Genomic DNA, 27,979 nt, shown 5'->3' on the forward strand with positions numbered 1-27,979 from the left:
TTAATATTTTGTACCATCTCTAACGATTTACAAGACACAATTGAACTATGTTGCTCATTTACGAACTCGACATCACTAGGGCACGCTATAAAAATTTCAGCTTGATACGGACAATCGAAAATGGACTAGTTAGGTGACTTTATGAGCACGTATATCAAAATTTTTTTCGTAGCATAAATATGCTACAAGCGTTACAAACTTGGAACTAAACTTAGTATACCTTGATATATTTCATGTATACATAGTATAAAAACAGAAAAAAAGTAGGATAAATTATACTACAAAATTGGGAATAAATAAAATTTTATAGTTAGTTCTTTGTGGCCACCCTGATTCGATAAATACAATCGAAAGTTACAGTATTACCTTCAGTCTAGTAATACAAGCCTAGTTCAGCAGTACGCCAGTATTGAGTGATTTTGTTCTTGGTGAGCTAGAAGAATTCCAAAAATCGATTTTATAACTGTAATATATTGATGAAATTTTTTTTAGTAATTATCTTAAAATAGCAATATGAAATGAAAATTCAATTCAGATATATTATCTATTTCATATATTTATGCTTCCACAAAGAAAAAAATAATGATGCAGGGAATGACAAGTATTGCCTTCTATGATTTCAAAATAATATCTATTTTGTATTTAATTATCGTGAAAAATTAATTGAAAATTGGACGATTTTAATTATTACATATTTTTATGTGAGAAAATTGTAAGATTTTGTGCAAAAACAAAAATCGCATGGAAGGAGTTGTAATTTTCATCAATGTTTGGATTCCGATGTATATATATATTGGCCTCGTTAGTTTCGATTTTTGTTGGTTTTTAGTTACGTTAGTCAAGTGTCCTTAATAATAATTATAATTGAAATCAATTTTTTTGTAAAAGTCATTATGTCCCCGATACGATGTAATTTGCCTCTTTTTAAATCTTGAGTATGTTAAATTTTAGCGCCTTTGCTCTGAAACAAATAAAAAAAACATTTTAAATCGCAGAAGATGTTCATGCATTCAAGATAAATATACTTTTATTCCGAGTCCACCCTGTCCCAAATAATGAAATTGTCTCATATGTAGGCAGAAATATTTAACAAAACTGTTTGTTCGAAAGGGTGATAAAAACCAAGGAATATTACAACTACGGAACGTATAAATGTTAATTTTTACAGCAAAACCTTCCGAAAAGAACACGATACACAATCGTAAACATTAAACAGAAAACGTATTTATGCGGAATATTAAAACTTATTTTATTATGGAAGCGCTGGAGCGTAAGTTGTAATATTCTTTGTGGATTATTTCTACTCTGATAATATTATTTTTCTTAAATAAGTATATTGTGTAACTCATTATGAACGAAGCATTTTTGTATCCAAAAAATGACGCAAAATGGAAAATATTCTGTATCTTATGCAAATACAACTCAGGAAAAAATGTGCGGGTATTTTTTTTAATATAAATTTACAAAACAGAAGTTGTATGCTTGTCGTTTCCTATGCTCGGAAATTTCACATATTAATTTAAATCAAATATTTCCTTATTAGTTTTGTTGACGCCAGAGTAGTCACGTGTATACCAAGAGAATATTTATTTAAAAAAATACTTCTTTAACGTGACTTCGGTTTTCTCATCGACAAAAACTATGTGTCATTTTTTGGTATCTAGGATATTTTTAAATTTCGAAAAATTCTAAAACTATCGGAATAGTTATTAGTTTTTGTTATATGCATCATTTAAAAAGCACAAAATCTATACTACTGTATGTGATAACTATTTGAATAAATATTATTAAAATCATTTGTTTCACGAAAAATAATTAATTTAATTTAATTGATAAGTTATTTCATTAATATATTTATATCGAATTTTTTTTTCTATTTCGTGAAACAAATTATTTCGTACCAATGTTTACGAAACCAAACTTTGTAACAAAATTTCAGATATTTTGAACAGAGCTTAATGGACAGTGATGGACAGGAAGATAATGACAGATGCCACTCTCATCTCATTTTCTCTCTTGTCATTTAATGCTATGCCTCCGAGAATATTAAAAAATAAATGAAAGAAGAAAAATTAGTATTGTTAGTGGAAAATTTGAAGAACCGCTGCTTAACCAAAATTTCCTTTTTAATTGTATATTAAGTTATGCAAGTCTAAACTATTTTATCGGTGCTGTTTCTTGTATTAATTGACTTAACGAAATTATCTATTCAAAATATCGATGGAACGCGGAAGTTACTCAAGTCTTCCACAAATAAAATTAGTTTTTACAAATTTTTCAGTATTCTTAGAGGTATATAAGCAAGAAAATCATCGACTGAAATCTATCATCATCTCCCAGTCTGTGAATATAACATTTTCGAGTTAAAATTTGTGACATTTAAAATTATATCTAGGAGCTACTGACATCAAATGTGCTGTTATACGAATTTTATAGCATGTTAAGATTGGCGTCAATTACATATTTTAAAAAAATTAAGAAAGGTGCAATAATGAAGATCCAAGTTGTCCAAAGACTATAAATTTTTGTCTCATCCTCTTCCAGAAGTTGCTATTCATGAGTGGGGAAAAAAATAATTTACTAAAATAAATTAATAATGATTAAAACTGGTTCAAACTTTTAAAGGGGCTTTAACAGTATTGAATTTCAAACTGAATTTCGAATTCATTTCAATATCAAGTCTTTTAAACTTTTTTACAAGATTAATAACTTAAATCGGTTTCGATTGCTTTGGCAATCCTCTTCAGCAGCATTAAACCCTTAAAATAAAAACAAAGAGGTTTGCCAATGCAATCGAAACCGGTCTAGCTAATTAATAATAATTTTTATAAATCTATAGCTAAATATTTTTATTATATTCTTATAAAATGAAGTCATGACATCGATCGAATATAATGTGCTTTACCTTTCCCTGGTAAAGTAACCTACCTGTCTATTTGAAAGCAGCATCATTGTGAAGATATGTGTGTGCAAGATATAGACAGTGCAAACCAATTCTATACTTTCTTCATTCTACGTAATTGCACATTTTTTGTCGGGGACTCCAAATCTAATATTATGGACGTTTACCTTCTACTTTCCACATCTAATATCTAACGTAGTTTTAGAAACTTTGGTGAATATTACCATAAATTTGGGGGCAATTAAACTAAAATTTTCCTGTAATTTTCGAATTTCACTATAACAAAAGAATAAGTGCAATTTATTCAGTACATCTCAAGAGTTTTTGGATAGCATCAGCTGATAAACTTTTATATGTCTTTTATAGCCTCCTTTTTCAATAAAGCTTTACTTTTAATTTTTTTTTATATTATTACAATGCTAATTTTCTAGTGCCAGTTTGCACAAATAAAAAAGGTGCTGACGTTAAATTTTGATTAGCGTCGAATTGCAATTTGGTACTTCTAAAAAGCTTTTGTGTGTCTTCTAAAATAAAATAATTAAGACTTGCCAAAAAAATCGTCCATTATTTTTTAAACAAAATTTTGTTGCATTGTTTATAAATTTCCTTATTTAGATATCAATTGTAAATATTTTTATAACATGATTAAGTATCAAATTTTTAAAAGAGCTCTTATTTGTATGATCGAATTTATTTATTTTTTCTTTTACATTCCGAAAATGTGTCAAAAATATTATAATAAATATATTCTTAATAATTGAAAAACAATGCATGTTTGTTTCAAGCTTTTTTTTCTCCTACTAAGTAAACAAAAAGAACAAGTAAGAGCTGTTTGCAAAAAAAGAATTTATCTATTTTGTTTTGATTGTAAATATTCTTTTAGAAAATAAAGTATGAATTTAAAGAATCTGAATGCTGTTTCATTTTATACGCTATATGAAATATATATATCAGGAGTATTGTTTGGACTCAAGTTTGTAACGCTTATTGATGATACAAACATATTGATGATACAAACCAAATTTTGGTAAATTAGTTTATTTCCTTTTGTCCGCTTGTCTCTACATATCATTACGATAACTCAAAGACGAAATGAGATATTGTTCTGAAATTTTTATAGCATACTTCCATCAAATTGTATGCAGCAAATTTGAAGTTTTGGGTGCAGCAATGCCATTTTTTAGCTTTTTAAAAAACTGCGGAAAAACGCGCAAAATTTTATTTAAATATCAATTTTTTCGAAAATGCGAAAGATTGAGAACAATCAAAATATACAGATTAGTTGGAAATTTTATGCTTAACAACTTTTATTCGAGAAAGATAAGAAAATGTTGAAATATACAAATCGATCGGAAATTTTATGCCCGATAACTTTGGACTGGCTAATTTTTTCTCTAAAATGCATAGTTTTCGAATAAATTGCATAAAAATGTGAAAAAACGTGGAAAATCGTTGATTTTTCCGAAATTACCCTGCAGGTTCAGGATAAAAAGTTTAAATACACAAAAATGCTGCTTGTTGTTTTATTTAATATATAGGTAGTTTCAAATATTGGCTGAAATAAAATTTAATATTTTTAATTAAAAATATTTTTACCACCCCTGTCAATCTGCCACTCTCATGTTCATGCCTGCTCTGCCATTTTAAACTTTCCAGTTCTACCACCAGGGCCAATTCAACGTGAATTGTGTCCTTTTATTTTTAATCAAATATAATTTGAATTAAAATAATAATTAGAAAAATACAATTTTATAAGTAATTAATAAATTAGCAATCAACATGGTAAGTTTTTATTAATTAAAACTTAGTTATGACGAAAGTGTGATTGAATTCTAACCTAAAATTCTAATTCTTAGAAACCGCTTATGTTACACGGGCACGAACGTGCCATAACACAAATTAAATATAACCGAGAAGGTGATTTACTTTTCTCATCATCCAAAGATCACAAACCCAACGTATGGTACTCCTTGAATGGTGAACGTTTGGGAACATTTAATGGTCATAATGGTGCCGTATGGTGTATCGATGTTAATTGGGAAACAACTCGATTTATGTCCGGTGGTGGTGATAACCGATGTCGTGTGTGGGATTGTCAAACAGGAGTTGAAATTGGATGTATCGTAACAAAATCGTCAGTGCGTACATGTAATTTTAGTTATTCAGCAAATATGGCCGCATATTCTACGGATAAAGCCATGAAATATGATTGTGAATTGGATGTAATTGATACACGGAATGTGGATGAATCTACATTGAAACAGCCACCTATATTACGGATTCCTGTGGAAAAATCAAAAATTACATCGATGTTGTGGGGAACTTTAGATGAAGTTATAATTACTGGCCATGATAATGGTGACATTATTCAATGGGATTTACGAGTAAGTATTATTTATTGTGTAATGTTTAACTCACTGCTCACAATTAGATTAAAATCGTGAATTATCATTGAAAATGATTGACAGGCAGGTAAGTATTGAGAAAATCAGAAAAATCTATGAAATATCAAAAAACTTGAACAATATTTAACAATACAATGGATTTTAAGGTTTTTGGGCTTTAGTTATTTTAGACAATGATTTTTATCTAGATCATAAAATATTTTTGGAATATATAGAACAAAAAAAACACATAAAACTAAAATATAGAACATTCGACGACTGGATTAATAGTTTTATTGACTTCACCGAAAATGTTTCCAAAATGTAAGGCTTCATGTAGACTTTCGGATGATATCATAGAAAATACACGATCAAATTGATTAATAAACTCGAATTACGATGCAAAAAATTTTCAGCCATACTTTCAAAGTGAAAAAGATAATTACAAAATATCGAGAAAATTATGTTGCCTCTAGTTTCGATAAAACTATATCGAAAGGGAATGTTGACACAAAACATGCAAAAATTGAATCCGGTTTATGATTGGATGCTTAGTTTCTGAGAAATCGTCCAAAATTTCTTTTGCAAAGCTATTCCTGAATCGATTTCTGACAATTTCTCCTAAGTACAATAGGGTATTCCACTATTTTTGATAAAGTACTTCAAAATGTTGATTTTGCTAATAAAAAGCCACCAAAAATTTATTTCGGAAAAATACACACGCTTTCCTGCCAAAAACTTAAATTAAATTTCAAACCTGTTTTAAACTGTCAAAAATGCGGGCATCCAATTGGATGACGTAATATGGGTATCACTATACGAAATAACACAAATAAGTTTGACAGATATATTCATAGACATCTGATTATAATAAATATAAATAATTATTATCTATGTATATATTATATCCAGCTGTCTACACTGAACTAACTGATGGTCTATGACTCATACCGATATGACATCACAGCAGGGCTTACCCGCGTTTTAGGCCACGTGATATACAGTTGAAAAATGACGATTTTTAATTTTAATATTTTAAAAGAAAAATGTTCTTTTATGACTCGAAATCAGAATATTTAAGTATATTTTTACATAAATTTTAACTTTTTTAAAATTTCATGATTTATTTTTGACTAACGATAATACCCTATTGTATTGTTTCAGATGGGCAAAGAAGTAAATTCAGCTTTTAAGGCTCATCAAGGTAACATCAATGACATGCAATTATCCAAAGATGGTATTTTCTTCATAACCGCATCCAAGGATACAACAGCCAAATTATTCGATACTGATTCATTACAATGTTTAAAAACCTACAAAACTGAACGACCTGTAAATTCAGCTGCATTAAGTCCAATTCTAGATCATGTCGTACTCGGTGGTGGTCAAGATGCTATGGAAGTAACAACTACCTCATCACGTCTTGGTAAATTCGATTCAAGATTTTTCCATTTAGTATTTGAAGAAGAATTTGGTCGTGTTAAAGGACATTTCGGACCTATTAACAGTTGTGCATTCCATCCAGATGGTAAAAGTTATAGTACGGGAGGTGAAGACGGTTATGTCCGAGTACATACATTTGATCAATCATATTTTGATTTTGGATTCGATTATTGAATTTTTTTTATTTTTTATTTAAAAGTTTTCTTTTTTTTAAATGTTTGTATTTATACATAAGAGGTATGCGGATCGACCAATTGTATGTAATTTGGAAATTTTCTTGAATAAAAATACAAATAAATTAATGAATTTTAATTATCTTAAAATTAATAAATAGATCAGTAAAGCACAAAAAACAGCTTAGAACTTTTTTAATATCTGGTCGCCTTTTATATCAGTGCTTAATTAATGATTGATAGTCTTAATAGGGTATTCCACTATTTTTGAAAAAGTACTTCAAAATGTTGATTTTGCTAATAAAAAGGCACCAAAAATTTATTTCGGAAAAATACACACGCTTTCCTGCCAAAAACTTAAATTAAGTTTTAAACCTTTTTTAAACTGTCAAAAACGCGGGCATCCAATTTGGTGACGTAATATGGGTATCACTATACGAAATAACACAAATAATTTTGACAGATATATTAATAGACATCTGATTATAATATAAATATAAATACTTATCTTCGTATATATTATATCCAGCTGTCTACACTGAATTAATTGATGGTCTATGACTCATAACGCTGACATCACAGCAGGGCTTACCCGCGTTTTAGGTCACGTGATATACAGTTTAAAAATTGCGATTTTTAATTTTAATATTTTAAAGAAAAATATGGTTTATGACTCGAAATAAATTTTAACTTTTTCATGGTTTATTTTTGACTAACGATAATACCCTATTGTGTAACGAATGTTGAATTGACAATACATGCAAGGTTTGTTCTAGTTATTTTGCGCTCTGTGCAAAAATAATGTTCGTGACACTTTCCTTCATGAGCTTGTTATTCCAAAGATGGATTGTTATATGTATGATATTGTTGGAATTGTATAATATTCACACATGTTAGCTTACTGGGGTTTTTGAACATTTATACTAAAGTTCCTAAGAGTATGTATGTATGTATGCAATGGATGTTTGTAAGCTCCGAGTGAAAAATAACCGGTGACTATTAAACTACATGTTTGTGACACTCGGTTTATCATATTTTAGGGTTTCCCTTAAAATGTCGCATTGTAAGAATGTAGGATAAAAGCGTATTCTCCCAAAAATATTATGGTTCTTATATAAAAACTAAAGGAAATAATTACTTATCAACTTAGTTCTTATATCAACGTTTGTGGGGAATTCCCGTCAAACATAAACGGAAGGAAAGGATTGCCATGGTAAAATTTATACATATTGTAAATAGTTGATTCCTTCCTTCCTGTTTAGGTATTTTTTCTTCGACTTGGCTGTCTTATAATTTTCTCAGGAGATATCATTAAATAAATTATAAGACATAACACTACTTTAAAATATGTCAGTCAGTCTAAGGATTTAAAGTAGCATTTTTTTAAAGAAAAAACTTTTTTGTAGGGTTGCTAAGCATTGTAATTTTAATAAGATTTTTCTGCCCAAGAGAAAAAACTGAGGACTACGTGAAATTATCCGATGCACTCAATTTTGCTGCCCTGGGCTTTTGTCCAACTTCCCCCGAATTTTAATAATATTACTGTGTAGTCATTACGGGGCATCCTACATTACAAAGTTGTGTTACTCCATCAGGATCATAGTGTTTCTACTGCCATCGTATTTTATTAGTTGCGATAATGCAATTGGTTTGGTTGCATTTCAAGTTAATATTTGTTAATCCTGCTATTAGGATTCTCTCTAGCCAGCAACAGGTTTTTTCGTTACAAATATGGAATATAATATATAAAATTTAATAATAACGCGATTGTAAAAACTAATCGTGAAAAACACCTGTTAACCTGAAATTAATTATAATTGATTGATTTATCTTTAAATTTTATATCATTTATAAGTAAATGGATTTTTTAATTTTAAATTTTTGGGTGAATGTTATGATTTAAAAACACGTGGTAATTTTATGGCAGAAATATAATCGATATATCATATCACATAATTTTTTTTTTTTTTTGAAAATTTACTACAAGATCAATGTTAATTTTTCCGAAGAAAAACGTATGATTGGTAATACCATGTGAAAAACACATGCGCATTATTCAAAATAGTGTACAATGGATATATTTTAATGGATATATTGCATATATTACAGGAGCGTAAAATTTTTGTTTCTTGCTATACAAAGAAAATTTTCTGAACTTATTAATAAAAGTCATTCCCTGAAACTTAATTTAAAAATACTTTTGACTTAAAAATTAATGTGGTGGTAATTCTGTCATTTGGATTCCAAAATATTGTGAAAAATCAACCACAATAAGAATTTCTTTTCAATCGCTGCTGAAGTTTGAAACAATTAAATATAGCCAAAAAATCGATATGAGGAATCGATATTTATTAGAATATGTATCCACAATTGAAAATCTTTCTTTTTTCAAGTCAATTAAACTTTAAATTACAGTTTAAGGAATAAAAGAGCGAGCAATTTTATTACTTTCCGATGTAAGTATAAAAAGTTGCAGCTTAAAACAGGAACGGTTTTTTGACTGTAAGTGGGAATCAACCAAAATGTGAGTATTAAAATGTTTCGCGACAATGGTTTTTCGTTTTTAAAAAAAATATTTTTACCATTTTACCTTAGTTGACCACTCTCTTTAGCCCCACTAACGATGAAACAAAAATTTTTTATCAAACCGTTTCTAATATTACAAGCTTGGAATCTTGCAACTCAATTTTGAAGCAGTTCTCGTCAACCGATTGAGCGGAAATTTTACATGCACGCTTAGTTTGGATGCCAATGCATAGTAAAATTTTCCCATCGCTTCCACCATGTTTGATATACTGACGATTTTTAGTCTTAAATTAAAAATTTTAATAAAAAATACTTTTTAGAGCATAAGCTTTTATTGTACTTAAAAGTAAAAAATAATTTTTTCTATGAGTCACTCATACATGACTATTCGTAAAAGCTTGAGGCACTCAATATAAATTTAAGTTGCAAGATTCTCCCTGAACAAAAGTAATTACATACATACATTAAGGTGCTCTGAACCATTGTGATATTTTATAAAGCGACTCAAGCTTTTACGAAAAGTCATGTATGAGTGACTCATATATGACATAGAAAAATAAACAATAAACTGTGCTTTAAAAAGTATTTTTTAATAAAAATTTTTTGAATACAGCCATGATGAGAAGGATTTATATTTAGTAATGCACCCCAAAAAAATAGTGTTTAGATACGCCACTGTTGGGTAATACCATTAAACACGTACCTACAAACTAAATATATTACACAAATACACCCCACTCATATGTGTATGTATGTAAGTTACACGATATCTGACGACGTCTAACAACGATTATTGGCAAAGCGACGTCGATGTTGAAAACCAACATTGAAGTGTGTTGTTAGGTCTCTGTCGTCGTCGTCGTCGAATCTTTTCTTTTTTTTTCATTTAAATATTATTTTAAAAGAATAAAACAAAATACTATCAAAAATGTTCAAAACAAATCTTAAACTAATGACAAACAATTCTAATATTATTAGTAGTGTTTTTCCAATGAGAATATTTAAAATAATGTGGACATAAAAAATTTATATTGCAATAATGTATGAAAATTTTAATGACAATATAAATATGAATTTAATTAGAATGTTGTTAATTACATAATTGATTTATTTAATTGATTATGAATTCACCAAAATTAATTAGTGATAATAATAATTCATCAATAAATAGAATGCAGGTACAAGGAAAACAACGACAAAAACAACAGACAACATCTCAAGGATCTCAAACAACACAAACAACAGCTCAAAATCAACAAAATCAGTCTCAACAACAGTCTCAGCAGCAGCAGCAGCAACAACAACAACAACAACAACAAGATAGACAACAGCAACATAGGCAATCACAACAGATTGATCAGAGTGATGAAGAGATTGAGTCATCACCAGTACGTATTGGAAAATTTGTTTACTTTATATCTTAATAAGTATAAACTAGTTGACCCTTACGGATAATTCGCATTATCTGCAACCTCAGTCAACCTCAGTCGGGGGTCACTTCGGTAACTCTATTTGCATTGTTTTCTCTCCTATATTTTATGTTGGCAGACAATTTTATATGCAGAAATTTATTAAAAACTATAAATATACAGACAAAACTCGTTAGCAGTAAAGCTCCAACCCTTATAAAGCCATATTTCAAGCTCTTATTTAATAATTCTTTCTGTTATTTGCGATACTAGTGTGGTAATGAATTAATTACTATCCTAGTGCGGCAATGAACTATTTTTCTCATGCATACTGAGTGAGAAAAGTACTTCTTATCTCACGGGCCTAGATAAAAAGTAAAAACATTCATTGATGCAACTATATTATAGATGAATTATTACAGACGATGTGGAACACTGAGATAAAAGAGAAAAAAATATAGAATTAATACAGAGAGAAAATAAGTAATATAAATATCATTTGCAATTGTTTATCCTTCTTTTGCTTTAAAGTGAACCGGTGGATATAATTAATATTCAACGCCCGATAAAATATAAAAATGATATAGTTTCGTCTATATCTTAAAAACTATTTTTAGGAATGATCTAAAAAATAATAGATATTTAATAAAACAAAGAATTATGAAAATTTTAGTAATAAATATCTTTTTTTTATGTCGGTTTGTTAAAAAGAACCAGAAAAAAAAAATTACTTAAAAATATTCAGTTGTGTGTAAATTGAGTATATGTATACTCTTTACGTCTAAGTATTATGTACAGTAACATAACTGTTGTCACAAACAGTGCATGTTTTTATTCGAACTTAACTATAATTAATGGTCAAAATACTCTAACAGTAAATACAGTGCATCGTTCCTACCACACGCATAAATATCATTAATAATTTTGTCTACTTATGATGATGTAAATTGATCCTTTTTTGTCGATTAAATATCAATTGTTTTAAAACAAACAATTAAATTTATAAAACAATAGAAGTTACATGCATTTAATATTTATTTATGCAAAACCAAATATAGTAGTTTTTTTTTAATGTGTCTATGTATAATTTGTAATAATGTTTACGTTTCTTTTAATTACAAATATTGTAAGCGCGTGTCTTATAAGTTATTGAAACTTAATCAGAAATCTAATTAGTTTATAATCTTTTTGGCCTTCACTTGTTAACTTCTTGAACACTCTGTATATAAATATTAATACATGTTGTTTCCAGAGAAATATAAAAAACATACAAGTTTTTCCTAAAAATTTGAGCAACTTTGAACATTTTTAGACTATATTTAACATATTTATGTAAAAAAATTGTCTATATTTAAAAATTGTTTAGTTGAAAACATTCTCTGTATTTATAAAATTTATAGGCCTTTTTCAGAGTTTTACTGGCATTTGGGGATAAAATAATACTTGAACTACATATTTATATTTTTTTTTTTTCATAATTTTTTGTGTGTTCGATATTTAAGATATAAACATCAAAATTCTTAAAATGCTTTAAAAAACTTTACTGTTCGTTTCAGAATTTAAGTGTCTAAAGTGGAATAATAGTAGACATTTAATTTATATCTTTATTAATAAAAAAAGTGAAACTTACAAAATTAAAAAAACCCCCGACAAATGCAATTTATATTTGGAAACCGATTTTTGGAAACTTAGCTATAAAGTGTTCTCAATCAAATCGGTTCGACCGTTTAAGGGCTACGATGTTACTGAGAAACACACGGACGAACAGATAAACACTTTAAACTTATAACACTACTTCTTTAATCAATATCAAAGTCATGGTCATGGACATTAGATGAGATGAAAATAATACTTATAATGAAATAGAGACTTTTTCCTAACAACATTTAAAAAATGTATATTTTTACGTTCGTTTAAAACATATAGATTTAAAAAAAATAATTTTCTATAGCTTCTATATATAGGTCTATAGCTTTTTGTACCATGTATATGAAATATATCAAGGTATACTAAGTTTAGTCCCAAGTTTGTAACACTTAAAAATATTGATGCTACTAAGAAAATTTTGGTATAGGTGTTCATAAAATCACCTAATTAGTCCATTTCCGGCTGTACGTCCGTCCGTCTGTGAACCCGATAACTCAAAAACGAAAGAAAATATCAAGCAGAAATTTTTACTGCGTATTCAGGACGTAAAAAGTGACATCGAGTTCGTAAATGAGCAACATAGTTCCATTGGGTCTTAGGTCCGTAGGACCCATCTTGTAAACCGTTATAGATAGAACAAAAGTTTAAATGTAAAAAATATTCCTTATAAAAAAATAACCAACTTTTGTTTGAAACATTTTTTCGTAAACATCACTGTTTACCCGCGATGGCGCAAATTGTATAGTATGTATTATATGGGAATATGCGTGACGTAATAGAGTAATCAACAGTGTCCTGACATGGTATTTCAACAATTAGCTCAATCAATTGTTTGTTTTCACTTGTTTGGTCAAATTTTTTCGAAATGTGCTCTGGTATTAGCCTCTACAAGGAGGTCTTCGAATTGCTAAACTATCTATAAGTGATAAATAACCTATTACTAATTCCTACGGAAATAAAATCTTGTCAATCTCTATAACAAACTGCCAAAACCTCAACCCTAATTCAATGAGGATATATGTAAAAGGTTTTTTTTTCATGTATTTCTGAGTAAGAATAAAAACGTTGGATATATTTTAATGAGATTTATTTAAAGAAAAATAAATGTGATTTATTCGGAAATTGAATAAATGATTATTTTATGCATGCTCCCACCTATTGAAGGAAATGGGATTAATAAGATATACAAACATGAAAAGAAAAAAAGAAAATGGATTAAGTACGTAGCAGTCGTTATTGAATATGAATAGGTACCTATAAATCATTCCAATCCAAGTCCTTAGTTCGTTTTATTAGTATCATTATTATTATTATGTATTATCGTATCTTTCACCTTACGGCTTACAACATTTATTTATAATAAATACTACACATTTGTTATTTTATTCATATAAACCTTGAATACCTAAATACATACTAAGCAAACCGTAAGATGTATGATTCTTAGAAATCAGATCATATACTTGCCTGATTAAGTAAATTATTATAGACTCGAAACGCATTAGAAGACTAGAGTAAGAGAAGGTGGTCTATAACGTTCCCCCTAAGAAAAAACTGAAATTTATAACCAAACTATTCGACATATGTACAACGTCTAAATATTTTCGAGTTCTTTTTTCAAATGTTACAATAGTGGCATATCAATTTCTTTTGATCTGTTCAAATTTTTAGAACTATTAAATATTTCTCAAAAAGGATCGTTTTAACCGACCTTGTAAAATGTAAAATATTAACTGTTCTTTTACATTGCATCAACGATTATTATGAAAACAATAATCACTGATAAATTCATCTAAATCAACACATTCAAGAACCGTTATATGATGGGGGATCATTTTATCTATTATAATTTTACACACAAAATAGGGATCATTTTAGCCTATATAAAGGGGATAGTTTTACTCCCAACGACATATTTGAATATCCTCATAAAAACAGACCTTAAAATTTATTATACGCCTATCAAAATGTGTTATAATATTACTAAAGTCAAGAGTAAAACAACCAGCCGGTAAAAACTAATGCAAAAAAAGAAATTTTAAGTTGAAATTTGTCTGACCATAAGTCATAAGCAGTAAAATTAGTATTTTTGTTACGAAACACAAATTAACTTATATATCACCATAAGTTTTTCGATATATATACCGATAAATATACTAGAAGGGTTTAATGGTTTACTTAAAAAAACGAGGGATCGTTTTACCGTGAGAGATCATTATAGACCACTTTCTCCTAATATAAAAGGAGGTCCAAATTATAATAGCAGGAATTCACCAGGTGGTAGATATTGTTCAAATGATGATAAATTCTCAACACACTTATAACCGGAAAAAAACACTTATAGCTTTGGAAAAAAGGATACTTTTCGGAATACTGGCAAAACACTTGCTTAGAAAAATTGAAAATTTGACTGTATGGGCTAAGGATCCTTCGTCATTTAAGGTTTATAGTGATAAATTATGAAAACTTGCGGTAAAGATACAGGTGTGCCATCACCACGTTTTGAGAAAAATATCTTTATCGCCACCGAGTTTATTACAAATACAATAATGCAATGCCTCCAGAATTTTCTAAGCAACCGTTTTAGGTTAATTAAAATTTCAACACTTGATGTTTAGAAAAGGGCGTTCTTGGTTACACTTGAGTGTATTGAGCAATTATCATTAGTTTAACGTGATCTAAAATTTTTCTAGAATGATTTAGAATGATTAAAAATAATTTAAAATATTGCTAAAGGTTAGAGTGTTCTACAAAATTCTGGAAAGGCCTAGAATATTCTAGAATATTAAAAAATCTTACAGATTTTTCTTCATGTTCATAATCGTTTGAAAATATTTAAAATGTTAGAGAATGATCAAAAATGTTTTAGACTTTTCTAGACTTATACTGTGATATTTATCAAACGTGCCAATTGTTAAATATGCCTACTGTTGATGTTTTACATAACAGGGAAGTACAAGAGCACATTATTGCACCCCTTCTATCGCCTATCTCAAATTCCTCCGGTTTAAAAAGGTAAAAATTTTTATTTCGAATTTCAGAATAAATTCAATAATATCTTATCGGAAAATTAATAAAATATACTTACTTACAAATATATAATATTTACTTATCCAATATAATATTCTATTCAGTGGTGTTACAAGTGTTACTGATACCTATTAAGATAGGGAATCAATATACCTACATACACCTACGAGTAGATACGATACACATCTCTTGATTATAGGTATCATGAACATTTTCAAGAAAATGAAGAAAATTGATGTTAATAATGAAATCTAATTTGCTTTTAATTGAAAACGGATGTAGAAAACACCCAGCTTTGTTTTTACATGTCTGCTTTTATATGAAATACAGAGATTGCTTTTAAGTTTAGAAGGATCTTCTTTGTTAAAAATTTTTTTCAAAAGCTTATATTCCAAATTATATATTTTAAGAAATTTTATCTTGATTTTTGCATATCTAATTCGTATATTTATGAAAAAAACAAGTGAAATCAAACAATTGACTGAGTTAATTGATGAAATACTCTATATTGTAAATGTTGAATGTCAATGAGATAAATAATATTGATGGATTGAAAACAATATTTTCGCATTTTCTTTTCAAATTTGTTGAGTAATTATTTTTAAACTATACATGTATTATGTTTCTTTGTGGCATAATTAATGTCAATTCTGTAACATAATTAAAATTAACAATAGTTTTGCTGAATTAAATATTTAATAATTTGTATGAAATATGACCCGCACTGCATTTTAATTTATTAAAGTAAATTAATAGTTAAGTGTGCTTTATTTGTATAAGAGATTCTGTAGGTCAAAATATTGATAATTTTTTTTATTACAATCAATGAACAAAATATGGGTACAATTATATTAAACTGTACAATAAAAGATGTTACAACAATCGGCTAATAAATGAAAATGAAAGAAACCGCTCGCTTTTTTCTAAAACCTCATGGAATGAGGTCTCTTAAGTGTCAAATATCATTTGTAAGGCATGAGTTAGTGCTATAAATGTTTCTATTTATTAATAAACAATAATCAATGACAATAATAATCAACGATCAATGTTAAAGTTCACTTAAAAAATTAGTAAATAGGCAACTTGCATGACGTAAATGTATGACGTAAATTTAACCACCGATACGCGATATGCTATTCTCCCCAACTAAATAAAATTTGTGATCACTTAGGATAATTTATTTTGAGAATAATAAAACCTGAAAATTATAATGTATAAATCTCTGCGGTCGCCAATGACCTAGACGTTAAAAGCGACCTTAAATAAAATAAAAATAAAAAAAAATGAAAATTGTTATTGAGCTTGTTTAAAATATCAATTCCCTTTTATTTGGGCTTCCAAAAAAGCATATTTTTTTCTGTAATTAATAAGAGATAGTTAATGTATGCGCCCGAAAAAAAGTGGACAGGCATTGTTATTTTGATCAAGCCCATTGTTTTACTTTATTTAATTTTTTTAGCAAACTCGCGATTATAATACTGCTATTTTATGAATCATTATGTAAAATATATCCAATAGCTTTATAAAAACGGAAACCTGCTTTATTAGGAATGCTATTTATTAGCATAAATATTTAGAGCGGTTGTAATAGATATGTTTCCAGGCACGTGACCAGCATTAATATAAAGAAAATGTACATTTTATTAGTCATTAAACGTTTGCTTATGTTTTACCTATATTTGTTTTGAAATAATAGGGGATGGCTATGTTTCATATTATATGGAAGTATTTTGCTTTCCATACAATGTTATGTTGAGAAAATGGGTTTAAAAAAATAGTAGCAATAACATTTTTTTCATTTGATTGTTGGGCGCCTCCAGAATACTCGCTGGATCTAGGTCCAGCCAGGCCCTTGCATTAATCCAGCCCTGCAGTAACGATATAGACAATTAAAACCTCAGGGTATAAACTATAAACTTATAAAAGAGATTATTACTGACGTTCACTAAATAATCTTGTTGACATTTGAAATATTTTAATTATACCTGACGAAGCCTTCAATTTTTGCTAATAAAATATATTTAATTACAGTCACAAATTTTGGAACGTGTTAAATCGGATCGTGTAACAGTCACCAAACCTGAAGAGGATCGCCGGCGACGTACAATTATTGTGGAAAAGAAGAATGGATCATTTGGTTTTACATTACAAAGTTATGGTATACATTATAAGAAAGAACAAGAAATTGAAATGATAACTTACGTAGATTACGTGGATTATGATGGACCAGCTTATCGTGCTGGTATGCGTGAAGGTGATGTTATCCTCTCAATTAATGGTAATGATATGGAAAAAGCAGATCATAAAACTCTAGTCAATTTTATCAAGAACTGTGATTCACGTATGAGAATGGTTGTACTCTTTGAAGATTGTGTTCGTAAGGTATGTATTTTTTTTAAATTTCGCTTATGAATCCCTATTTTTCTCTTTGTGACTTCTCCGGTCAACTTACGTCAACTGGTAACGTTTTTACAAGTACATTTCGTGGTCTAAGAAATATTAAAAACGACTCTTAAGACACCAATTGTCCAAATCAAATTGTAAAGTAGCATAGCATGACATCCCGGCCAATCTTTTATTGGAAGGCTACACCATTTTCTTCTTTTAATAATATAGCAGGATCCAAAGATAGGGAACTGCAAATCAGATTGTGGTTTAAACTCCAACATTCCATGTCTTCGTGTTTGGTGTACTGCAGCCCGTGTAGGCAAATTTTTTTCTGTTTTAAAGCCTTATGACCAATTTTTAACAGCCCATAATTGTTTTAGGTGGAGTTACACATACGATATATCCAGCTTCAACGAGTGCTTCAAAATAAAATGGAAGAATTGGACAAATTATGTTTCCGTGAACGACAAATACTTGAAGGTAAATGGAAAACACATAGTCTTCCAGCGCGTAAAAAAGCATCCGCCGTAAATACAGACGACAATGGTCGACATCCTACACAACAAACAAACTATTCCTACTGTCGTTCCACCTTATCCACCGAAGACATTGTAAATAAGGTACCTCAGGCTGAACCACAACCCACCTTAATGCTATCGTATCAATACTTAGATCCACGTTATCGTACTTACGTCATACCTCAAATTGATAATGGTGCTGGTGAATACTTATTAAATTTATGTCCGCAACGATCATGTCGTCTTCAAGATCAACATCATTTCATTGTAAAAACACCCTGTGATAATAACACCCGGTCAAATAAAACATACCACCAAAGTAATGGGTTAATATCCAGCAATTCCAATTCCATGAAAAATGAAAACAAAAAATCCGAGGGGCATTCTTCACGACACCACTTATGTAACCCTTGTATGAAAGCAAGTAACAACCAGGATAGCACCAGTTTGGAAGCCTACGACTTAGCAAGTCCTTGTTGTGACCCCCATTGTGTTCCATCAACTCGGCGACGATCACGTAATCATAAAGGACAACATAGTAAGCGAGATTGTCAAGGTTCGGCAGACCAGCCTGGAGATGATTGTGAAGAAAAGAAGAATCATTATGGACAACAACGAAATAGCAAACAGAGCATGCAAAATCAACAGCAGCAACATGTTTCGTCACATCCGACACCAAAACATCGATACTTAAATTTTGGCGCCGGTTTAGTTAGCCAATGCAGTTTACATTCGTGTACTTCTAGTGAATTTAGTAACACCCAAGTGGCGGGAATGGCTGAAAGTTCTGCTGCATCGTATACAACTTCTTTAAGCACAGATACTTTGTACTGGGATGCACCAGCTGGGGAGTTTAATCGACAACAACAACATTCGAATAAAAATTTACCCAAACAACATACTTATCATCATCCGCAGCGAACGCACTATTATCAAACCAGCGTCGAAGGAGGGAGTATTGATAATGACCAAGGACAGCAGTATACACAATATAACCCTGTTAAACCAAAATCTTGGGATAATTTAACAACTAAATCTTTTGGAGGTTACGGTTTTGGTTATGGATACTTGGACACCTCGGCTAAACATCATAAGAGTCGACCACAAACCTCAAAATCTAATCAACAAATGGGACAAAATCCAAATGGAGGACAATATTCGAAACACAACGAACGACATTCAGCTGACCAACAGCAACAAGGTAGTTATGGACGTAGACCTAGTCGACAATATGTGCAACCAACCAAATCCACAGAAAGTTTACTGGCATTACCAAAATATGAGACGGATCCAACATTATCTGATTCTAGTCTATCGTGTGAATGTTTAGATGCGACTACCCCAGATGCGTCTGCTCATTCATCGCATTTTTTTATTGGAAAGTTACAAAGTCCTGTAGATTCTCGTGGAGGTTATTATTCCCGTAGAAGTTCTACACGTGTGGATGGAACAGATATTAATATTGTTTCCACTAGTTCGGAAATTACAAGACTTTAAAATAAAAAATGTCGCTAATATAGTCTTAGTTTAATTATTATTTCGCATAGTTTAATTATAAGCATATACGGCCTTATCCTTGTTTTCGTTTTAATCCCATTATTTTTAAGCTGTTCGTTAAAGATTTTTATGGGAGTTATCAGAAAAATAGACTAAGCAGTGAATAAAATTAGTTAAATTAGTTAAAATTTTAACAGAACTGCTTAGTTTAAATTAATTCTTTAAGGCTATTCGTTTAGAATTGTGAGAAATCGAAAAAAAGCTAGTCAAATCAAAGAAGTAGAAGGAAATTTAAAATATACATGTAAAAGATTTTGAAAGGTCACATTAAAATTATTTTCATAAATCCATCTGCATTGCTTGCAAATGCTTGCCTTGAAAAATTGCGAGCCCAATTTTCAGGAATTATTTTATTAAACTCATTTATTTATTTTTTGTAATACCGTAAATTTTATTTTAAAAATTATTTTTGAATTTTCATTTTCATCAGGAGATTTTATTAATCGCCCAGAGAACGGAGAAAAGTCTTAGTAAAAGGAGTCTCCGGTCCAAAATCGGAGAGTTGGGAACCCTAGGCCAATGAAAAATATGTACTAAGTTTTTTTAGAATCATATAATTTTCTACCTTAAAAGAATTATCTTACGAATTGACAGTATTTTTTATTGCTTTAATTGAGTAGACCTGATCGAGGATTCTTTATCTAATTGTCAATCAGAAATAAAACAAAATTTTAATCACCTCTCAAAGTTTTTTGCAAGTATACAAAAATTAATGATCTTTGTGGATACATAAAAAAAATTTAGTTAATTTTTTTTCACCTGTGCATGTGCAAACTACCCCTTTTTTACTGTGGCATAAAGGCAATAAACTTTCAATTATTTGTCTTCATCATATAATAATCATTCCTTATAATTTTTATTCGCTAATTTTTATGTACAAAAAATAAATAACCAAAACGCATTATTTATTCGCTTCAGCATGTTTTTAAAAAATTATTATTAACGTTAAAAAAATATAGTAGCCATAAATCATAACCGTTAAAAAAACCTAAATAAGCACAAAATATTTATTTAAAAAAATTATTAATGGAATTTTTAAACAAGTTGTTTTTATTTAATTTTTTTTAACTGTATGAAAAAAATAATAATAAATGTTATTATTTTACAACAAAATGTATGAAAAATTATGTTAAAAATATTTAATTATTATAATAACATATGAACGTCGATTTTTTATAAACGAATAGTAAAAAAAACATAAATTCAAAAAAAGAACAATTTTATACTTATGATAAAAAACATATTTTAGTTTAAAAGTAATTGTGATATTATTTATATTTAAATAAATGTATATTATATTACATTAATTATTATAAAAACAGAGAAAATTTTTGAATAATTAATTCGATTAGTAACACATTCTTTGCATTATTTCCTATTATTTTACTATTTATAACTGTGATTTTTATACCTTTTTCAAATACTTATTTCATATTATTTAAAACCTAGAAGTCTACCCAGAAGTCATCTTTCGTTGAATTATATCATAAAATCTATTATAGCTAATAAAAAATAGTGAATCGTGTTTCTCGGTACCTATTCAACTTGATCTGTTAAATTTTATAAAGTAGCATTAAGTATACTACTTATCGATTTTGTTGAATAAATGCTATTCCAGATCGAACAATTGGGAGGGTAAATATGATATTTTTCAGGTCCTCTGTCTCATAAGACACTAGCCAAACTGAATCTGGCTCAATTCTTGCCCCGAAAAAGTTTATTTTCATCCACATATGACTACTTTTGTTCGGCTTATATGATGTATTTGCGCTGATGTATTTTTGGGGGCCATTATATTAGAACTTGAAATTTATGAAAAGCGCAGTACTGCCTATATTGTACGAAGCAAATGTTATTAGTATTTTCATTAGCAACATTTTTGAATCCTTACCGTTTTCAAAATAAAATTCAGAGCTGGAGGTCAGGGTTTTATGAATTTTTGGAGAACAAATAGATCAACTGACATTTTAAGTATTTCTGAAATATTTCTTAATGAAAGTTGGACTTATTTTAGTTTTTTAAAAGGTAATTTTTGAAGAATTACAACAACAAATATATAAATTAATTAAAATAAAAATTTCATAGTTTTACAATTTTTGGAGATGTTTTGGCTAACACAGAAATTAAAATTTTTTTTTTTAATGTAATATAGTTACAGACTTGTAAATATATTGCCTACCTTCTGTAGACATACGAATTAAAGAAATACTTAACTAAGCCATTTTTTTTAATTCCACAATTTGAAGGAAATAATAGAAACAACCTCTTGAAAGGTCACAATTATGGAAGGTCACAATTATACGAGTACCTACACTTTTATATTTACAAGTCATGGCAAAACTCATTCTACAAAACACACCTACATCCAAAGGAAAAACTTCATTTATCCGAAATATATCTAAGAAACTAATAATGGCTCAAAACCACGCGTCTTCAAATTTTCGAAAGGCTATCGGATATACGTCACTCAAGATGAAGGTAAATTTTGATGCCCAAATTTAATATTTGTACACAAATTACGCTTGAAGATTTTAACACACAGGTCACATTAATATGAGGAAATTTCTGGTCAATTAAGTGGTAAACTTCAGCCGTCATATATGATGTCTAATAAAAGATATTATCCGACATATTCATATTTAAGAAATTATGTCTGAGAGAAATTTAAATTTAATTATAAACTAATAAAGGCATAGTTTCGTAAATAATGAATTTTCTTTTTATCTTATACATACCTTTAAACATCCGTAAAACGAATCATTTCTAGTTAATTCTGTTACATTCGACCATATTCAACAGATGGCCTAGTATACTAATATTTTTTCTTATAATTTCAAATATTAATTATTTTTCGATATTCTATCTCTAATATCGCCCAAGTATGGCAGACGATTAGGCAATTAATAAAGAATTATATTATTATATTTTTTAATTAAATTTTGTAAAACAGATCAGACAAATTTTTTATAACAAAAGCCTTTAAATTTTATTAACAAAAGTTGTATAATTATAACTTTATTTATCAATTTATTTATTTATTTAAAAGTTGTATTTTTCGATAATCCTCGATTTCTTTATTTTAAATCCTTTGAAATTTTATTGCTCATTTCAAAACGTAATAAAAACTCTACTATGCATATTGTGTACTGAACTTTTAAAACCGGGAAAATTATTAAACTCTAAATTAAAGTTATTTAAAAATAATATCAACCATTTTTTTCCTTATTTATTTACCACAATCCTGCTAAAGGTCTCTAGGTAGACAAACAAACTGATGAAGCGATAACTCATATAATAGAGAATCCTATCCCGTTCCTTTTAGTAGAGTTAACGGATCAACGTGGTACGCCGTAGGTATACGGTATACTACTCCACACAAGAAAGAAAAAAAAATTTACTAATTTTTAAATCAATTTTACATCTTTACTAATTTATTTAAAACGTTTTATTAATTAATTTATTAATTACACAAGCATTAAATTTAGATTTACATGTAAATATTGAGTGTATATTTAGAAAGTGCATAATTTTTTTGAGTGCGAAAAAATAGTTAAAAACAATTAGGTTATGATCGTAATAAACTTAAATGTTTTCAGTGGAAAAATTAAATGTGTAATAAAATTGTTCAATTAATTTTGCAATGTCAAAAAGAAATATATCATATATTAAACCAGAAGAGCCAAATTTTTTGAAAAGATTAAAAGAGCAAATTGGTTATAAAGAGGGCCCTACAGTTGATACAAAAGTAAGGCGTTGTTGATACCAAAAAAAAACATTTTTTATTCTCAAAAATTTTTCTTTTTTGATTTTGTAAATATTTTGTAACATAGCGTGAAGAATTACCTACCGATTTTGTGGATAACTTAGATATTCCTGACGAACAACCTACTGTTGTTGTTTTAAATCCCGGAGATCTAACCGCCGAAGAAGCTGAACAAGCTCAAGCTCAACTTGAAAAAGGTAAGTTTTTAAATGTTTTTTTACTTTATTGATTTTATCTGAAACGTTTTTGAAAATATTAATTTTTGTTTAAATATCTATAATTATATTTTATTAGAATTTGGTCTGAGCATGCGTGATTAATAATTATGGTGGGAGTTTAAAAAAAGTTATATATTAGAAAATAATTTCATGAAATTTTTATATTAATAACATTAGAGTTTATTTTTTGAGTAAGGAAATGTAATTTTGAGATAATACATTAATTTTTTCGCAATATTTTGCCTAAAACGAGATGGCGTAGTAATCAATGAAATTTGTGAATGCTTTGTGTCCGTCTCTGAAACGTAAAATGAACTCAGTCCGTGTATTTAATGTTATACCATGCATATAACTGCTGATGGCTATGTATAAGCTATATACTTACGTATCTATATACATATATATACTGTACTACCAAACTCCCCTCTAATTTGTAATGGTTTGGCCCATTCACGGAAAACGGTATTTTGTAAGCTCTCGATGTGCCATCATATAATGCCTTTTGTCCGTGAGGCTAGATTACAAATAATTAATCATTATAAAATTTTATTTTATTTTTACTGTCTAGTTTTTGTTCTTAGAGTCCTAACAAATTTTCTCAAGTATATTTTCGACTAAAATTTTATTTCAGGGTCATTTTTTTATATGACAACTTAAAAAAATTTATTTTGTGATTATTGACTATAAAATTGACGGGCCTCACGGGTAAAGACATACGAATGGCTGTAGGACGTTAATTTTTTGAATGTTCGGCATGTTAAAAATTTTTTTACAGAGGAAGCAGAAAAACCCGCTGATTTAACCGAACGTGTTATTTTTCGTAAACCTCCAACGAAACGTGAAAATATTCAAGAACCCAATTTGGATTCTAAAGAGAAAAAGTCTAAAGTCTCTTCCTCCTCTTCAAAGAAAGAGAAAAAATCAAAAAATTCTAAACCGACCTTATCGTTTAACGAGGACGAAGACGAAGACGAATTTTAGGTATGTACACAGACGTATCTAATGGATTTATAAAAACTGGACAAAATTTTAGTCCTACCCCAATCATATTCAAATTCAAATTGTTTAAAATTTGTATTTTACTAAGCGATAGAAAAAATTGATAATTTATCAAATATGTATCTTGAGTTTTAGTGAAACACTAATCAAAGATTTTTATACCATGTATATATAAAATATATCAAAGTCTACTAAGTTTAGTCCCAAGTTTGTAACGCTTAAAAATATTGATGCTACGAACAAAATTTTGGTATAGGTATTCATAAAATCGCCTAGTTAGTCTATTTCCGGTTGTCTGCCTGGAAGCACGATAATTCAAAAAAAAAAGGAGAAATATCTAGCTAAAAAATTTATAGATTGCTTAGGGTTTAAAGAGTGTGATCGAGTTCTTAATGAAAATAGGTCAATTGAGTATTGGGTCCGTAGGACCCATCTTGTAAACTGTTAGAGAAAGAACAAAAATTTAAAAGTAAAAAAATGTTCTCTATACAAAAATAAACAACTTTTGTCTGAATCATTTTTTCGTAATCATCACTGTTTACCCGTTAGCGCGCAAATTAAATACGTTTTTATACGTTACATATATTATGTATGTGTTTGTTTGTTATAGCATATACATATATATTACATATATCCGCTGAAGAAGTGAGAAAAAACATACTTTTATTACTTTGTGTGTAAGAATCGCTATCTTTCTTTACTTACATGACGTAAAAAATAAACGATTTCTTAACAATGTCTCTACATGGTATTTCAACAATGAACTCAGTCAGTTGTTTGTTTTTCACTTGTTTTATTCAAGTATATCAAACGGCGAGACAGTATGCACATTTTCGCAGCATCCTAATAATAATAATAAATTTAAGAGGGGTATCGCAAATGGGTCCCTAGACCATGGGATCCTCCGTACCCTCCTTGCTAACAACCGAAGACGGCACATTCCCGGGTAAGAGGTGCTATTTAAAGCATATTAGGATTTTTTCAAAGCCAGACGCTACGTAAAAAGCCCACAGCTTCTGAACCTGACGCCCTGAAGGTTTCTGTAGGTGTAACAACTCCATACAGGTCTTCAAAGTAGGATCATTAGAGGCCACGCCCCATGTTATGACGCTGATAGTTTAATCGAAAGTGTCCTGTCAAGAGTCTCGCCACCTTTCTCAAATGTGCTCTAGTAAATTTCCGACGAGCATAGTCGAATGGTCTAGCTGTTATTATACAAAATTTTGTCTGTACAAAGTCTTAGTAATCTTAATGTGCTTGTCGTATTCATTCCTTGATTCGGTAAATTACGGAACATCTTCTAATGGGAATGATAGGCTCTGGTGAAAGTTATTTTTGAGACGACTACCTTCGTACCAACGAATCCACTGCTGCATTCCTTTAAACGCTAGAGTGATTCTATACTCAGCTGAATCTGACTGTATTATTCAGTGCCTGACGATTCAATTCGGCGAAGCATTCATAGACTACCCTTGATTGGAATCTTGACGCCTCAAGGGCCCGAATAGCGACCTGACTATCTAAGAATATCTTTAATATTTCTGCTTGAAAAATCGTCTTATATTGACCAAGAAGAATCGAGTCCTTTATTCTAGGTCCATAAACCTCTAAAGTCAATATTTGCTCAAAACTTTTTTTTATGGCTCTAATAAAAAGGTGGTTAAAATCGACATTGCCTAATATCCTAAATATCTATTGAAAGGACATTACATGAAAATGGAGAACAGACATCAAACTTAAATCGACGTTTTTCATTAATAAAGGAAAACTTATTTAAAAAAACATAATTGAGTGAAAAATAATCGTAAAATTTTTTTCTCTTTAAGCTGATGAGAATAATTGTTTTTATTTCACAGGATGATTCTTTATAAAGCTTCCATCCTTATATTTCGAAAACGGAAAAAAACTCAAAAAACGCAAAAACTGGGACAAACTTTGTTTTTTCAGTAGAACCGCATATTTTTTGTAACAGATTCATGTCTTTTGCTACAAAAAAGCAACCTTTCGTTGATAAACATTCTTTCCCACACCTCAATTTTCGCTAATTGATTTTACAGTTTTTTGAGGCTAAAACTTAAAGAATAGTATTGAAACATAATTTTTCCCACAAAAGTGATTTGTTTTCAATAATTAATATGAACCTGTAAAAAAAATTATTATTTGAACATTTATAAGTAAAAAATACCTAAAATTAGGTGCTAACAAATAAAAACAAAATATTAAAAAATCCCCGACATATGTTTAGGATACAGAACCCTAAACTCGTACTTGAAACATAGCTAGGAGCACTATCCATTAAATTGCCTTTCGTTCTTATAGCCTTCTCCAAACTGAACAGCTTTTGAAGATCATCGCCTCTTTTTTAGTTGTTTCTGGTACGGAACCCTTAACTCGCACTTGAAACATTGCTAAGAACATTCTTCATTTGTGCATAGTTTTTTTTAATTGGTAAAAAACTGATTAAAATCCTCCAACTACCTCCCAAAAAAGGGCGTTAAGCAATTCCCCCACCCCCCAGTGGAAGAATGACTGTGGAAAATTTCAAAGATGGGACACTTTTTCTTGATTATACCATGTTTTTTAATTTTATTTTGTTGTGCTTACCCTGTTTTCGAAATATAAAGATGGAAACTTTTTAAAGAATCACCTGAATATCGATACCCATAATGATTGCCGTATATCGTATAGATTGCCTAGCAACAGACATAATAAACTACAATACATGGCATGTATCTGTGTTAGTGTGTGTGTGCTAATTCTTTGCTTGTGTTCGTATCATCAAACACGCAAAGAACACCCTAAATGTGGTGCCTGCCAACGCCATTATTCTATAGCCAGCAAGCTCCATTCAAATGTGTTTGCGCAACTCAAAGACCGAAGGCAGATGTTACTTGGGGATTTGCTTGAGAAAAATGATGTTTCAAAGCAGAAGGAACATAAAAAAAAAACGAATGTTAACACTTCTTATTCCATCCCTTAATTATTCATTTGTCTAATTTAATAATTTTGACACGATGAATTT

The 27,979-nt window shown here is 29.3% G+C and overlaps 3 protein-coding genes across 4 annotated transcripts; all 3 read left to right on the top strand.

Annotated features, from left to right (window-relative positions):
- The first annotated feature begins 4,536 nt into the window (after positions 1-4,536).
- Positions 4,537-7,031, top strand: LOC123295480 (eukaryotic translation initiation factor 3 subunit I). Its single transcript, XM_044876854.1, has 3 exons — positions 4,537-4,684; positions 4,759-5,286; positions 6,451-7,031. Exons 1-3 carry the CDS (start codon positions 4,682-4,684, stop codon positions 6,901-6,903), a joined length of 984 nt encoding a protein of 327 aa, XP_044732789.1. The 5' UTR covers positions 4,537-4,681; the 3' UTR covers positions 6,904-7,031.
- A 3,336-nt stretch (positions 7,032-10,367) lies between these two features.
- LOC123295456 (putative uncharacterized protein DDB_G0271606) lies at positions 10,368-20,026 on the top strand. 2 transcript variants are annotated; one of them, XM_044876822.1, is made up of 5 exons: positions 10,368-10,816; positions 17,546-17,896; positions 18,283-19,303; positions 19,397-19,558; positions 19,649-20,026. In XM_044876822.1, exons 1-5 carry the CDS (start codon positions 10,550-10,552, stop codon positions 19,915-19,917), a joined length of 2,070 nt encoding a protein of 689 aa, XP_044732757.1. In that variant the 5' UTR covers positions 10,368-10,549; the 3' UTR covers positions 19,918-20,026. The 2 variants fall into 2 exon arrangements, with proteins under 2 accessions (XP_044732757.1, XP_044732756.1); XM_044876821.1 differs by having other exon boundaries at positions 18,283-20,026.
- A 2,423-nt stretch (positions 20,027-22,449) lies between these two features.
- LOC123296022 (uncharacterized protein KIAA1143 homolog) lies at positions 22,450-24,939 on the top strand. The gene is made up of 3 exons (XM_044877484.1): positions 22,450-22,455; positions 23,808-23,937; positions 24,734-24,939. The coding sequence occupies exons 1-3, from the start codon at positions 22,450-22,452 to the stop codon at positions 24,937-24,939; spliced, it is 342 nt and encodes a 113-aa protein (XP_044733419.1).
- The last annotated feature ends 3,040 nt before the right edge of the window (positions 24,940-27,979 follow it).

Source organism: Chrysoperla carnea, chromosome 3, assembly GCF_905475395.1.
Source record: "Chrysoperla carnea chromosome 3, inChrCarn1.1, whole genome shotgun sequence".
In the NCBI taxonomy this organism is placed as follows: domain Eukaryota; kingdom Metazoa; phylum Arthropoda; class Insecta; order Neuroptera; family Chrysopidae; genus Chrysoperla; species Chrysoperla carnea.